Source organism: Magnolia sinica, chromosome 7, assembly GCF_029962835.1.
Source record: "Magnolia sinica isolate HGM2019 chromosome 7, MsV1, whole genome shotgun sequence".
NCBI classification, from domain to species: Eukaryota; Viridiplantae; Streptophyta; class Magnoliopsida; order Magnoliales; family Magnoliaceae; genus Magnolia; species Magnolia sinica.
In genome coordinates, this window is record NC_080579.1 from 93,503,071 (window position 1) to 93,520,294 (window position 17,224).

General features: G+C 40.4%; 1 protein-coding gene across 1 annotated transcript; it reads right to left on the bottom strand.

Annotated features, from left to right (window-relative positions):
- Positions 1-5,484: 5,484 nt before the first annotated feature.
- On the bottom strand, positions 5,485-7,878 carry LOC131251754 (FCS-Like Zinc finger 14-like). The gene is made up of 2 exons (XM_058252687.1): positions 7,157-7,878; positions 5,485-5,922 (listed from the first exon to the last, which is right to left on the bottom strand). The coding sequence occupies exons 1-2, from the start codon at positions 7,717-7,719 to the stop codon at positions 5,763-5,765; spliced, it is 723 nt and encodes a 240-aa protein (XP_058108670.1). The 5' UTR covers positions 7,720-7,878; the 3' UTR covers positions 5,485-5,762.
- Positions 7,879-17,224: the final 9,346 nt, after the last annotated feature.

Consider the following 17,224-nt stretch of genomic DNA (forward strand, 5'->3'; position numbering starts at 1 on the left):
GGTTGATCCATCTACCAGTTGACTATAAACCATGTACCTTTGTGGGGCCACCTAATGCTAGTTAAGATGATTCGAACCATTCATATGACTACTTGCATGACTGATGCTACGTACATGTGACTCATAAATTCTAACATGCCCATCTCGTAAACATGTTATTCCTTAACTACTCAACATTCTGCCTACAAAACATGACTGGTCTTATAGGATATCCTATCAAATTTTCCTATCATTTGATTTGAGTGAGTAGCCATCATATAAAACTACATGAGCATATTGCCACTTCTTCCACCCATCTTGATTTCTAGGAGCAACATCCTAATGTATCTTTCCTCTTTCATGAATTATCTATCTAATGCATCCCAAATGATAATTTTGGATATTTTTTAATTAGCAATATCAACTAATTTCTCATTTCCACTCACATTGTTATTAAAATTGCATTATGTATTACTTCTATCATCTCATCAATCAAAATTGCACCAGCTATAAACAACTGACTTCATGAGACACCTTCTTGTAAATGACTCATTAATTCGTACATAAATGATCAATTAAAAAACATGGGTGAGATAATGTGTTTGAGTGCCCATTGTGGTGTGTGCGGGTGTGAGCGTTTGTGTATAAAAAGAAAGAAAAAAGACTAATGACCGATCCCTACAATAAACATACAACATTTGGAAATTCATGCCTCTCCATATTGCTCTCATATGCATATACTTAACCATGACAGTATATACTCTCAATACTCTTTTCCCAACATCCATTGGATTAATTAACCAAAGACTTAATTTTGCACACCCACCGAATTAACTCACCAGAGTCTTAATCGTTGTCACAATTAACCGACACGACCTCTTGCTGAAGCCCCGACTGATTTATCATCCCTCTCAATCAAATACTTTCCTTGGACGGTTCTGTCCCTGCCATATACTCAGTTTTGGTCGTGGAAAGAGCCACCATAAACTGAAGCTTCGACATCCAACTGATTACCCCCCCCCCCCCCCCCCCTCTCCCCCACTAACATAAATGAGTAACCGGAAGTCGACCTTCTATTATCCACATAACCCGCATAATCAGAATCCACAAAACCTACGAATTCTTCCCCAAATTTCTCATATGATAAGATGTAGTCCTGTGTACCTCGAATGTATTGAAGTAGTCATTTCACTGCCTCCCAGTGTTTCTTGTCGTGGTTACACATGTATTTGCTAACAACACCCATTGCATGTGAAATATATAGTCTCATATAGACCATGACATACATCAAGCTTCCAACTGCGCTTGAATGCGACACACGAGATATAACCTGCTTTTCTTCATCTATTTCAGGATACTGTGTAGAAGAAAGCTTAAAATGAGTCGCATGGGAACGCTGACTGACTTTTCCTTATTCATCCCATACTTCATCAATACCTTTTCAAGTTACTCCATCTGAGATAACCAAAGTATGTTCTTCTTCCTATCTCTGTGTATGTCAATATCGAGAACCCTCTTTGCAGTCTCCAGATCTTTCACCTTAAATGTCCCTGATAGATCAGTATTTAGTTAGTATATCTCAGACATGTTATGATTAACGATCAACATGTCATTAACATACAAAACCGAGATATTGAACTTCCCATCACTTAATATCTTGAAATAGACACAGTGTCATTAACATACAAAACCAAGATTTTTGTTATTTTGTGCCTTCATGACTGCGAGTGCCTTCTTTAAAACTATAAGGACACGATCAAACCTAATGAAATTTATACCCTAGTGCCTCGAGTGTTCCCAGAGATATTGGATTCTTCCTTAAATAAGGAACGTGTCTCACTTCAATCATGATATGCTCTATGTCATTAAACATCTTGATGTGCACTAATCCAACACCTATTACTTTACACGCAATGTCATTACCTATAAACACCTGGCCACTATCACACTCACTGTAACTAGTGAACCAACTTCAATGATGACACATGTTAAACGATGCCCCTGTATCCAAAATCCACCAATCTTTACATTCATCACATAAGTGTCTAATCTTGGACACTAATAACATATCATAACTACTCATACTTACATCAAATTATGCAGTGTTGGCCTCCTTGGAGAAACTCTCTAAATTCTCTTACATCGACTTAGGATTTTGACAATCCTTCTCTATGTGCTCGACCATGCCACAATTCCAGCACTTTAACTTGCCCTTGCCCTTACCTGTGCCATTAGATTTGGACCTCGATCGTGAAGATCCACTGTCTCGCTTAGAATTTCTTTTCCTTGCAACCAATACATTTATAGAAGCACCCATATCAACGTTTCTCTTTCTTATCGCCTTCGACTGAAGGGCTGAGATAATGATCTCAACATTAATGGTCGTTCTACCGGTTCACAGAGAGTCCTTGAATGACTCATACGAAGTTGTAAGAGAATTCAATAGTATACATACCTGATCGTCATTTTTCATTGTTTCCTCCACATCAATAATTTGCAAATCAACCTGTTGAATTTACTAATATGGGCCTGAACATCAATCTCCTCCATCATCTTCAAATTGAACAATTGTAGCTTAAAGTACAAACGATTTTCAAAAGATTTCTTCACATTGATATTTTCTAATTTTGCCCATGTACTTGCTGAAGTTTTCTCTCCCATGACATTATAGAGAACCTCATCCATTAGACAATTGAATAGAGATTCTAGCTTTCTTATCCATCTTGTTTCATTCACTACTATCATAAATTCTAGTCACTTCTCAAGGAGAGCTTCGTCTAATCCTTGATGAACTAGGAAAGTTTTTTTTGCCAGAATATTTTTCTACATTGAACTTCGAGTTAGATGTCATTGATACATTTGTTTTAGATTCAATCTGCTTCCCAAGATTAGCTCTGATACCACTTGTTGGGGGACCATGGAAGCATAGAGTAGAATCAAGCAAAGTACTTGCAATCGCACAACCAAGTCCAAATACAAACAATCCATTTTCACGTAGAAAAATCTTTGTAGGAAAAAACCATAATATAAAGCAACAGGTAATGTACTATGAAAGCAAAAATTATAAAAGATAGGAAGTTACCGATTCAATCAAGCCTCAAATCCACTTTACAAGCCTTGGCTATACCCTTGAAACCCTTAAGAATGAATTAGAAAGCTCTAGAACTCCCTCTATTGCTCCCAAATCCTGTTCACACTTGATATATAAAGTATCACAACCGAAACAGGAAAGAAATCCCGCACTTATACAATTCTGCGTACGCGTTCGATGTGACTTCGATAGCATTGAGGATCTATTAACGACATCGAACACCTTTGGTGACATCGAGTAGCAGCACTAAAACGTTCCTGCAACCAACATGAATTTTCTTGATGAAATAGAGCACCTATTGATGGCATCAACTTTTGATCGATGACATCTTAGATGGCATCGACAGACCCTATTGTTTACATATTTAAGACATCAACAACAAATGTTGGGTCTAGGTTTAATAATACTAACCATTGGTTATTGTAGTCCGATGAGTATTCTCTAAATTGTAAAGGGGTAAATGTGTGGTGGGTTCCTTATTGGCAAAGAATGTAGGCCGGCAGATATGTGACCAGGTGGTTTAACAGCAGATGTGGCTGTCAGCGAGCCAGGCCTGGGGCTGGTCTCGTCCCGAATTTTGAACTATTTTGGGCCAGGCTTATTTAAAATTTTGATCTTGTTGTCTGGCCCATTGACACCCCTATGTGGAGTCTGGTGGATTTTACGCAAGGTTTAGTTGGTTTTTTTTTTTATTGGTGGTGCAACATGATAGGTGAAGCTTTTTTTTCTTTTATTTTTTTAATTTTTTAAAATTCTTTTTTTGTGTGGTGCCACCTGAATTTTATATAGCCTTTTATCTTATCAACTATACAATCTTTTAATTGAAGAGCCATTGATTTATTTTTGTGTGGGACTCACCTGAATTTTATATAGTGATGTAGGGCAGGTTGCGGACAGTTTCATGGCCAAGATGGATCAGAAAAGACCCGGTCGACAACAGAAATGATCCGGACTGTCGGACCTTAGATCAAGCGTATCTTACAATTCAGAATGAGTTATCGGGCATAAAATATATGATTTTGGGGTAAAACGAGCTACTTTAGCCAACCAACCCTACTATGCTGGGTTACACAAGCTGGATTTGTGAAATACCCCTGGATCGATGGTAATTTCCTTATTTTAATTTCGTTTTTACTATAAATAGTAAGTTTTAGATTGATTATAACTCTTCATCCGATAGGCTTTAGGAGTAGCGCACAATGCGAAAAGATCTTAGAAAAATTAGAAGAACAGCTTGGTGAAGCGAAATAGGATACTTACTATTTTTGGCCGAAAACCTTGCGCACTAGTAGACATCATGACCCTCTATAAATAGTAAGTTTACTATTTATAGTAAGTTGTGAATTTGAGGAGTTTTATTTTGCTTCTTATTTCTCTCCCATTGCTTGGTATCCCTATTTAAAGGATTGTGAACTTGTTTATTTCATTCATTAATCAATTTCGAATTTTATAGAATTTATTTTCTATTTTGCTTGCTTTCTTTCTCATGGATTCAAGAATCCTGTGTGAGGAGTCCAGAGAAGTTCCGTGGATTCGGAATAGTTATCCTCTTGATGGAGACGGTGCTCGACCTCATCACATTCATCCCTGCTTCATATAACCTTTTATCTTATCAATAATACGGTCTTTTATTTGAAGAGCAATTAAAGATGTAGTCAGCATCTTTGCACAATATAGTTTGGTTTTCATTTTTAGGATATGGGTTTATTTTTATTTTTATTTTATCCTCCATCTAAGGTTTGAAATAGTTTTTATTTTTATTTTTATATCTTCCATCTACCACGAGTCACATTATATAAATGGTTTGGATGGACGAAACATCAACTCACACAAATCCAATGAGTATCTTTGAACTATCCAAGTATGGTGAATGGGAAATGCTTACAAATGTCTGTAAACCATCTATTCTATATATATATATGATAGCCCAATTGATGTCTGGACTAGGAAAGTCATTTAACCTGTGTTAGGCCCAGCTAAATACTGGGACTAGATTTTGAACTCAGGTCTGTCTCTCAAGCCAAGTTTAGTGGCTCAAGCCCTAGCCCTGTTCATACTACTCGCCATTAGAGATTTTTCTCAAGCCTCATATTTTATTTTATTTTTTTCAATCCCATGGATGGATCTTACATGCTTGCAAATTCCTTCTTTCACACTTATTCATGAGTTCTATAATTTTCATGAGCTTGGTAAGCTCACACGTGTGGACAATAAATCTCATGTGCATGCCTCACATGTGCTAACATGGCACAACAGGTCCACGACCTATCTATCCATTAAGAAGAACCGTTTATTGGTGCCCTGGCCCAAAATTCAAGTTGATCCACTAGGCAAGTAGGCCACAGTCTGCAAAAACAAATGCACAGCTCTGAAAAACTGACTGAAGCTTTCTAACCCATCCACCTGTTTCAATATTGGACCCCACATCCTGAGTGGACCACATTTTATTTTTGGTAAAAGATGTACAAGATCAGACCTACCTGATGGATGAATTTGACCTCACACCTACTTATCATGCTACACATGAACTTGCACACGTGTGTGAGCTTATCAAAGCCCAATTTTCATCATAGCTCAGCTTCAAACCCATACTTACATTCAAAATTTCTCTATATTAATCCTCGTATATGTATGCATGTATGCTCCATTTATATTCAAATACAATCATTGTCACTGTCTTCTCATGGCCTAATTAAGCTGCAGCAACTCCAGGAGAGAAGATCCAACCCCCATTGTAAGGCGAAGACGACAGGTCTGAAGATTTTGCAGCTTCGGGTCGGCATTTTTCTGTGCATTCGTCGCTTATTATCTGTCGGTACCGACACTCTATGCTACAAAACGGCTTCTCGCCTCTGTAGACCGGAACATATAAAAAAAGAAGAAGAAGAAGAAGAAGAGTTAGAACCCAATTCACATAACATCATATGCAAGCAATTGATTACTAGTTAATTTAAATAAATTACTTAATTTTCAAGTAATTCATGAGAATAATTTCACGGAATATCAGAGGACAACCATACTTCAAACATTTTAGACCACTCAATTGCAACTGGGTGAAATTAGCTTAGGTTCTACCATACCCATGGTTAAAAGACAGCAACTCCTCCGACTGACTCATACGGCGTGGAGTTGAGTCGGGGGTGGATCGGCCCAACTCGGCTGAGTCGGGTGTGACTTGTCTAGGTAATTCGTGACATCGAAGTCCGAGTCAACTCAGTCCTTGTCTTAAAACCATGTCCATACCCATTTGAGATGGACAGGTGCACATGCCAAAACCAAGCTAACCCAAGAATACCAAGAACATGGTCGGCTAAATTTAGCAACACTCCTCTAAAAAAAACATTCAAATTTGGAGGTAATGATACAATACCAAATGTTGTATAAAAAAATCTCCATACAACCCACTTTCCATCATACATGTAGCAGAGGGAAGGTGGATGGGGCCATTCATCTAGCAGTCCACACCAATCATAGATTAATCCTAGCCACTTTCACACATTTCACTGTTAGCCTATTTTGTTTAGTTCACTCATTCAAAAGGTCACTGATCTTAAGGCAAAGATCGTGATCTATGCAGTCTTTTGAACGATGGTCCGTCCACGGTTGCCTACCAGATGACGGTCTTTATTGGGCCGATATGGTCGTGTGTGATTTATGCTATTTTTGATGTCTTAAATCAATTTAGAAACATGGTCTATCGAGACCATTGACAGACCATTCGATGCCATCGAGCTCTGTTCGATGCCACTTGATTCACCTTTGTGTGCTTCCGTGGTCGGTCCCCCCAACAATTTATGGACAAAACTAGCACGCATCGATATGTATCAGTTTCGGACGATACTTTAAAACCTTTGATGACACTGAGAAGGTATCAAAAATCAGCTAAGCATGAAATTCAACTGAAATTTAACCCAAAAAAAAAAAAAAAAACTGAAATTTAGAAAAAATCAGGCCCAAAACAATAGTCTATCCAAGTACACAAGACCAAAAAATCATAATAAGATAAGAGAATTTTCTGTGAGAAACAGGTAGAAAGAAAACCCAAATGAAATTTTGCATTATGGTCCACATGGAAAGAGGAAGTACCTGTACATGTATATATCCTTCCCATGAAGCTTTTTCCTACACAGGTAACAGGAACTGAGGAAATCCGACGTCGGAAAGGCTAGATTTTCGTCTGTAAATTGTGGTGGTGATGTGTAAAACACCCCAAAATTCCTCTGCTTTTGATCAAGTTCGCTTCTGTGGCATTCACATGCACCACCATAAACTCTAGTGCTACAGGACTTGTTGGGCCCATGAAAAGTCACTCTAGTATAAGTTTCATCGGAAAATCCTCTAAATTTAGCTGCATTTTTAGCCCATCCGGCTGATCTGACCGGAATAGGATCTGATCTATTCAAATTCAAACTACCCACGACGAATTTCGCTTGAAATTCACTGCATCCACCGTCGGATTTCTCCAGCGCGACGATGATCGCTAGTCCGACCGTGCCGGAGTTGCAATCCTTCCACCTATTTGGTGATCGGATCTTGAAACCAAGTGGGCTTTTTGGGCTTAAAATGGCATCAGGAAATCCGATTTGATCGCTGGGGATAATGGGGCTTGGTAGCGGCCTGATGGGCGGCCGAGATCGCTTGCCCAACATGGAGTAAAATTCAATCAAGGAGAAGAGAAATATGAAGGATTCGTGATTTGGGTTTTCTTCAATTCGATCAAAACCTCAGAATTTATTGGGGAATTGGCATTTGCATCTCTCCAATCAGTTGAATTATTGAGCTCTGATTGCTGTGGAACGCAGGAACAGGCGAACAGCTGCTGAGTGTATAAATAGAAAAAAAAAAAAAAACGGTGCTGCTGTACAATACTCCGCGCCGTTTTTTTTTTTACGTTGTGCATGTGGGGCCCACAGATCAGTAATCTAAATTGTTGAGATTATGGATCCCATGTTGGATGGCAGTTGGACTAAAATTCTGACACTTGGGACGATCATAGCCGTTCAATTGGTGGCCAGAAAACAGATGGTTAGAAATGTAAATAAAGCAACTGTCCGTTTGTCTAATACGCCAAAAAAGTACCCGTTTCCTCTTGTGTTAGTTTTGCATCATTTAGAAAATGGTGGTGACTCTTCAACCGTACACATACTATAGTTGAACAGAAATCCAGACCGACCACACCTTAGAACCATTTGGAGAGGAATTACAACATCAATTTTACAATGATAAGAGAAATTTAACTACCTGAATTCTCTTTCAATTTTGGACCGTTGGCTGTTTTACTTTTAACCATCAATTTCATAGATACGAATTCATGGCTAGGATTTCTTGAACAGGTGTGTTTTTAGAGATATGATCCGTCTACAGTGATCCGAGATCTAGATATCTGGATGGCTGAAATGAGGATGATGAGTCACCACCGTTTTTAAAATGGTGCTAAAATAACATAGAATTCTTGGTATGGATGAAACCAACCAAAAATATACAGTGCTCCGCCAGAGAGCATGTACGGTAAGCTTGGGTCTTCAGATTTCGAAGTTTGCGCTATGATTAAGTGATCCGAGCTGTTGATATGATTGGTCCCATCATATATGTCTATGATCCAAAACATCCGGTCCATCGATTTGTTTCTTGGAAGATTGGACCAACTGCATCAACGGTTTATTGAAGCGTGGAGTCTATTTCTAAGCAACATGTACCCAAATCGTTTGTGATGGGAATTCCAGTGGGTCCCATACTCGTGGATTTAACAGTCAGCCATGGATCCCACTTGGATGCTAGCTGGTGTGGAAATCCCAACCGTTGAACTTTGATGGGTAGCACCGTGATTTTTTCCTCGATGAAAGGGATGAGATGTTTGTACAGGAAACGGATTGGCTACTCCCCATGGGTGCTCTGTGGACCCCACCATGATGTATGTGTTTCATCCATTCCGTCCATCTATTTTTCTAGATCATTTAATTATATTATAAAAAGTATGAGTTAAATCCCAATATCAAGTGGACCACAATACAGGAAAAAGCGTTGAATGAACGTCGACCATTAGAAAATTTTTAGGGGCCATAAAAGTATTGGATCAAGTTGATCTTTGTTTTTTCCCTTCATCTGGGTCTTTATGACCTAATCAACGGTGGGCCTTAGGAGGATTTAAATGATGGGTATCCAATCACTACTTTTTTCCTTTGGTGTGGTCCACCTGAGATTTATATCCTTCTAATTTTTGAGATAAATCCATAAAATGATCTTTAAAAATGGATGAACAGAATGGATAAAATACATACATCATGGTAGGGCCCACAGAGCACTGACCACCGGCCACGGGGCTGGTGTCAGGGGAGTAGCCAGTCCGTTTCCGTTTGTACAATACGCCCATATGCAGTGGGGCCCAACTGAAGACAGTTTCAATTAAAGATATGACTATAATTATTAGATGGGTAGCTGAGCGGGCCTCTCAACGGTTAACCCTCGATGCCACTTTCTCACGTGGCAAACGTCCTGACACTGGAGGACCACCGATACGACGACCGCAGCCACAAATCTCGTTTTCTCGCCTATTTCTCCGGATATTATCATTAAAATATCGGAAGCTGATTGCGTCCTACACCGCTGGACATAAATCCGTCGGGCAGAGCTCTGTGGGGGCCACCGTGATTTAAATGTATTTTCCACACCGTTCATACCTATTAAAAGATCATTTTATGGCATGATAAAAAAAATGAATCAGGTCTAAGTCTAGATCTCCAGTGGACCACACCAAAGGAAGCGATGGTGATAATGACACCCAACATCGAAACCTCTCTAAGGGCTAATGTTATGTTTTTAAACCATATCCTATTCATAAGGTCATGTAGACCTGGACGAAGTGAAAACACAGAAATCAGCTCGATCTTATAAATTTCTGCAGCTTTCGATGAATTTTTAATGGTAGACTTTCAATCCTCACTTTGTAGTCCACTTAAGCCTTGGTTCTTTCTCGTTTTTGGGTTCATAATGTATAATTATCTATGAATAGGGTCACAACGGCCCCCACAGAGCCCTGTCTAAATGAATTACTGTCTGGGCAGGTAGAGCGCAATCTACTTCCTAAAATCTCACTGAAAATAAAATTATTTAACAAAAATGGTAAATACTTTGGAGATTTTCTATGAAATTCCTCAACAAAATGGATTTACCAAATAGTGCCTCGTTAATGAATAATTACAGCTCTTTTAAAGATGAGAAATTACCTTATTAACTTCTGTTTTTTCTTGACAACAAGGTGAAAAATCAAAAGTTGACAGAATAATGTCTCACAACGAACCAATTGAACAGATGCACAGTAGTATTATTATTATATGGAATTATTAAGATAGAAAATTTCATTTGTAAGTGGACTAATCCAAAAAATGATATACACCATTTAAAACATACCAATTCAAGTATAGCCCGTTTAATTCACTTTTGTTTGTTCGTGTTATAAATATAGTGTAGTCCATGCATTTATTGAGTAGGATGTTATATACATACCATGTGGTTTCACAAAACTTAAACTTCACTTTTTCCCTAACGAATTAGTTAAATTAGGTAATTTTTTAATTCCATCCCTCGAAAAGCACTTTCCTACCATCTTGAAAAAGAACCAGTTAAATCAGGTAATTTTTTAATTCCATCTCTCGAAAAGCACTTTCCTACCATCTTGTGGCATTATATCGTAAAATATAGATTCCTCCCGAATTTGGTAGTGAAGTTCCTAAATTTTAAATATAAATTAACAAAAAGTTAATATAAATTAGTTAATAAATTTAATATATACATATAAGGTTTTGCCAACTTTATGATTTAATGGTTCCCACCTTTAAATGCAACGTAGACGATGTCACATCATTGGTTAGGATTCAATAGTACTGTCGATAGCGAGTCTGCTTAAAGACACAGGCAAATTGTAGTATCATAATCTTTTAAATGAGGTTAATTTGTTACAATCATCCACTATTTATTGGCCATAAATTACATGATTAAAACAATCAAACAAAAATGCTACTTTCAAATCATAAACAATACAAAGTGAAATCTATCAAACAATGTTTTAAAATGATGATACGTACCATTTTTTAATTATTTAGTTTCTCTACTTAATCTTGATTGCTCAGGATCATGATTTTACACCATGACTTGGATGGGTCATCTCATGTGGCATTTAGAAGTTCCGGGGGTTGATAATGTTCCGGTAGATGTGGTTTTTCGAGGTTTAACTATTTTGAGAGTTCATATTATTATAAGAAACCAGATATTTTTAAATCTAACTATATTTTAAAAATTGTCACGATAATATATTCTATAGTGATATTATTGTGAGATATTCAAAATCCTGGTGATATTTGTGGGGAATGGATTGGCTACTCCCCCTGACACCAGCCCCGGGCTGGTGTTTAGTGGTCTGTGGGCCCCACCATGATGTATGTGTTTCATCCATTCCTTTCATCCATTTTTAAAGATCATTTTAGTGCTTCATTCTAAAAATTAGAGGGATATAAATCTTAGGTGGACCACACAACAGGAAAACAATACTGATTGGATATCCATCATTTAAATCCTCCTAAGGCTCACTGTACTGTTTATCTGACATTCAATCTGTTGATTAGGTCATAAAGACCCAGATGAAGGCAAAAAACAAAGATCAGCTTGATCCAATACTTTTATGGCCCCTAAAAAGTATTTAATGGTCAACGTTTATTCAACACTTTTTCCTGTAATGTGGTCCACTTAATATTGGTATATACCTCATTTTTTGTATAATACCATAAAATGATCTACAAAAATAGATGGACGGCATGGATGAAGCACATACATCATGGTGGGGTCCACAGACCACCGAACACCGGCCATTGGCCGGTGGCAGGGGGAGTGGCCTATCCGTTTCCATATTTGTGACAGTATTCGCTTCCATGTGGGACAGGTGTCAGGCAAGGATCATGGACCCGATTCCAGATTAAGCGGATCGGGTCCAAAATTTGGACCCATTAAGCATGTTTGGATCCGAAAGTTTGACCTAATTAATAAAAGGGTTTGGGGTGAGACCATCAAAATCAACCTGGCCCAATCAGTCTCCAAACGGGTCCAATTTCAATTAGTTCGAATGATTAAGCCCACCTAATGAATGGACAAGATCACACACATGTGCCACTTTGACACGTGTATATAAAAATGTTCTATCACATTTGGGGCACAACAAACCTCATTTCATTGCTAGAATATTCAATGGACACTTAATATATAAAATTACTATTAAAACTAAATGAACCTTAAGTCGGACCTGACCTAACTCAATTTTAATCAGGTCTAAGTTGGTGCACCCAACTTGAGCTAGATTACCATTTTTCCTTTATTTTTCTTTTTTTAAATTAGGTCCAAAAAATGGGATCTAGGCCCCACCCAATTTCTTAACGGGTCCCAAAAAAATAAAAAAAAACCCACTAACAATGGCTAGAATCCATCGGGTCCTCAAACATCTAAAGCATTGCTGACTGCTAACATGCAACCATTACATGTTTGCATAAGATCTGAGCCATCCATCATATACAAGGATTCCCCTCGGAATAACTTGTCTGGACTGTGTCTGTGACCCTACTCAAACCAGACCCATGAATCTCAAGAATCGAGTCTAAATCGTTGATGAGAATACTGAAGGCCCGATTCTTAAATAGGTCGGGTCCGTGACTCTCTCCGGTCTAACCCAACAGCTTTGCACCCGAACTTCATGGGAATGAGAATTTTCTTCCCCGTACGTGCATCCAATTTAACAATTGGGAAGATCCTAACCGTTTATCATGATGAAACGACCATGGGGCCCACCCCTGGTACATAATAAAATTTCATACTACTCGTGACATTGGTTAATTTAGGTACATTGAATACTAACCGTCAATAATAGCTTTCTAATTAGGTGTGTGGCCTACCTATGATCCGAAGGATTCATTTTCTCTAGTGAAATTAATTAAAAGAAAAAAAAGATGAATGGACTGGATCTTTCATACGTGTACGAAGATATTAAATGTGCAGAGAAGCAAAATCTAAATTCACGCGATCGAGTGCCGTTCCCCGCAACGGTTTTCATTACCCCGAGAGTGGGACCCGCTTTATGCAACCACGCGGATCGTACACGCGTCGTTATCTCATTTGTCACACTTCCTTGACGATGGGGTTAGCAGTAGGTCGAGCGGTTTCACTACACGACGCCGGAAACACGTCATACCTCCCGCGGAATAGGCGTCGAGATGTTGACGCCTTTCCATTCCATCTCTTTCGTTGCCGGGAAAAGGAATCCTCTTTCGAGACGGACCTGTAAAATCATTTCAATGCAATTAAGTATCCTGGCCCACCACCCCACCCGTTTTGCTTGAGAAATGATTGCACACCACGTTGATTGTCGAGTGTATGCTGACATAACATACAACGGTTTAATTTTCGGCCGTTGCTTTATTTTGGTAGAACATCTGAGCCGAGTAAAGGGTGGACTATACAATGAGAGAGAAAATTCGGATAATTCAATAATCAGGTGGGCCACACACCTACATAAGTCAGGCCGTTTTTGTACATTTACTTACACTAAGAAAGGACCATCCTGTTTTAACGGTTCAGATTTTATACTAGAGTGGCGCCGTTGCTGAAAAAGATAAAAAACATGGTATATTAAGTTACTGTTTTCCTCGTGGGGCTGGAATCTTCTATGAAGGTTTTGTGCCTGTTTGGATGGCCAATTACAGTAGTGATAACTGTTGGGGAAAAAATACCAAGTCCAGAGACCCGGTTATGGAATGGACGAGCTCTATCGGCACTGCTCGAGAGTCTGAGGCAATGTACGAAACGAAGCCTAGAGGAGAGACTTAGCTCGGATTCCCGGGAAACGAATCCCGACCAAAACCTTAAAAGTTAGAAGCCACAGGAAAAATAAGACACATAAGTTGGCTCGGTTAATGAGGCAACAATGTCTAAAGGGGCCGATTGAGGCCCTGAAGGCTAAAAGCAACCTGATCGACCATAAAATCGACCCATGCGAGGCTGAATAGTGTCGGGTATCGGATTAAGGAAGAACGTCGACTATAAGCCGATCCTGTTCCATCCGACAGGGGGGCAGAAAGCTTTATCCTTGCAGCCAACCGAGACCTATCTATTACTTGAGTCGGTCAAGACCGAGCCGAGCGAGGAAGAAACGGTGTAAGCTTAAATACCGTTCCGGAAATCACGGGAAAAGATTCTCGATCCCGAGGATCTCCGGATCGGGAAGCATCCGTAGGAAAGTTACGGCTAAAGCTAAATCAAATCCCTTAGAAATCAGGGAGAGAATCCTCTTATGACGGGATCCTCCCTCTCCTATAAATGAGAAACACTTCAAGGGTAAAAGGTACGCAAAAACTCTCCCAAACTCCTTTAATACGATAAGACCCAGATTCCTAACCTGACTTTGGCATCGGAGGGTCCCTTGCTCTAGCCAGGGTCTCCTTTGTCTTCTTCCTGTGCAGGTACTCGAAGGTCTGAAGAGGGTGGACCAGATTTTTGCATCAACAGTTTGGCGCCGTCTGTGGGAATCGATACAAAGAGTCATGTTCCAGGCTCTATCCACAAGTGTCAAGCAAGTGCTAATGGTGAGAACCAAAAAAACTGGTCCCAGCGAACCAAATGAGGTTGATGATGCTGGACCGTCAGGCCCAGACGGGGTCCAAGGAGCTCATAATTAACCTGACAATCAACAAGGTTCCGCGGCTTGCCCTGCGAAAATACCCAGCGAAATCCAGGAAATGGACAGTTGGATTGGGAGGTCCAGGAGCTCAGAGCTGACATAAACGTTATGAAACGAATGTTGGAGCAGATGCACCGTCAACAGACTCAGCAACCTCGATCCCAACAAGAACAGGCGATGAATGTTCCGCAACAAGTTGCCGACCTTCATCCCACTGCCCCAAGGTCGTTGGCGCAGCATAGTCAGCCCCATGGGCTATTCAAACCAGCGCCCACTCATTCCATGACTGTCGTGCAACCTTCCACTGATCTCCGACACGAGATAGATCGGAGGAGGCGCAGTCGACCTCCGGTTAAAGAGATGGCAGAAAGTAACGAGCCCTAGAAAGCTGACATTTAGGAGTTTAAAAAAGAAGTGTTAGAGGAGATGGCGGATATGAAGCATAGTCGGGATGGGTATTCAACCAGGACAGAAACAAAAGCGTCCCCATTCGTCGATAAAGTGATGCAAGCTCGGTTGCCGGAAAGGTTTCGCCTCCCGCAGATTACACCTTTCACAGGAAAAATCGACCTAACTGAACACATCAAATGTTTCTAAACATACATGGAATTGCATGATGCCTCGGATGTCGTGATATGTCGGGCTTTCTCCCTCACCTTAGCCGACGTGGCTCGACTTTGGTTCAAGCAGCTGAAACCAAAGTCCGTCAGCACGTTCGTAGAACTCAGCGATGCATTTCTCACTAATTTCATTGGCGGGAAGAAGTTGAAACTCCCTACGCATCTGAACAACATAGTTTAGAAGGAGGGAGAGTTACTGAAAGATTACATCAAACGTTTCAACTTTGAATCACTCCAAGTTCGAAAATATTCAGAGGAGACGGCACTCAATTCCATCATGCAGGCCGTTAGGGATAAACCGTTTTTGGCATCCATGGACAAGAATCTGCCTGTGACTTTGGCTGAATTCATGACTCGGTCAGATAAATACGTGGACGTCGAAGAAACAAGAAACGTGCGTGAGGCAGCCCAGAACGTGAAAATTCGAGCCAAAGAGTCAGCCAAAAAAGAAGTTGACTCGACCGGAGGAAAGAAGCGTAAGGATGACTGAACACGCGATGAACGAAAGTGGGGTAAGCGACCCGACCGAAGGTTTTCTGCATACACCCTGCTTAATAAACCTCAAGAGCAAGTGCTGATGGAAATCAAGAGTGAAGGATTTGTCAATTAGCCGAATGAGATTCGGAGTAATCCGAACCGGCGGAATAAGGATAAATATTGCCACTACCATCGCGATCATGGCCACAATACGAGTGATTGTTATCACTTGAAGGAAGAGATCGAAAGGCTTATCCTAGAAGGCTGGCTCAAAGACCACATCGAGAGAACCAGGACAGCAGAAGAACGCTCGGGGGATAACCGACCCACAGAGAAAATTCGGACTATCGTCGATGATCCCCGCGGCGGAGGTGGCTCAAATAATGCTCGGAAAAGTCACGCCAAGAGCATCAGTCGACCCGAGTCCGAGATCCTGATCATAGCTCGGCCTTCGAAGGAAAAGAAGAGAGAAAAATATTGCATTTCGTTCACTGATGAAGATGCTCGAGGCATTCATCATCCTCATGATGACGCATTAATTATCACTCTGAACATCGCAAACCGAAGGGTGTTCCTCATACTCGTCGACATAGGATCATCTGCAGACGTACTGTTCACTCAGGCATTCGACAAAATAGGGATTAAACGATTGACCTTGCGGCCGGTGCGTACCCCATTGATCGGATTCTCTGGAGGGCAAATACTCCCAGAAGGTATCATCTGTCACGCCCCGAACTCGGAAACCGAGCTCGCAAAATTTTCGATCACCGAATCCGGCGTCGACAGCCTCCGTAGAACCCCATTCTCAGATCCCGGCACCCATTCACCAGGTTCCGATCCTGGGATACTACAAGGAGGGTTTCAAATCATCAGTCTGATTCATAATGAGCATAACAAAAGCATAACCCACAAACAATAACCACAAGAACACCACCACAAAATCCACTATAATCAAAAACTTTATACAATGCGACAGAAAGGGAAAATACAATGTAACGAAAGAAGCAAGACTCCATAAGCTCGGCTGCACGCTCCAACTACGGCGAGACTAAGGCTGCGACTGCGTCCTAGCGTCACCTGCACGCATCAATCGTGCATAAGCTTATAGAAAGCTTAGAGGGTGGTGTAAGTATGTGCGCAATATAAGCGTGCTCAAAATGCAAGGTCAGAGTAATGCGGAATCATGGTGATGAGCACATGAATGCAATCAGCCGTACCAAGGCTATGCGGTGCAAGATATGAATGCTATCGGCCATAACACGACCATGCAATGCGAGATGCAACTCAAGCATGCCAAACCTCATCATATATCAGTATAGTTCTCATTCTGGATAATCACCGGGG

Excerpts from the sequence above, each read along its gene's own strand:
- LOC131251754 (XM_058252687.1), bottom strand. The coding sequence starts at position 7,719 with ATGTTGGGCAAGCGATCTCGGCCGCCCATCAGGCCGCTACCAAGCCCC. Across the intron at positions 5,923-7,156 it reads AAGGATATATACATGTACAG|AGGCGAGAAGCCGTTTTGTA; the intron begins GTACTTCCTCTT and ends TCCGGTCTACAG.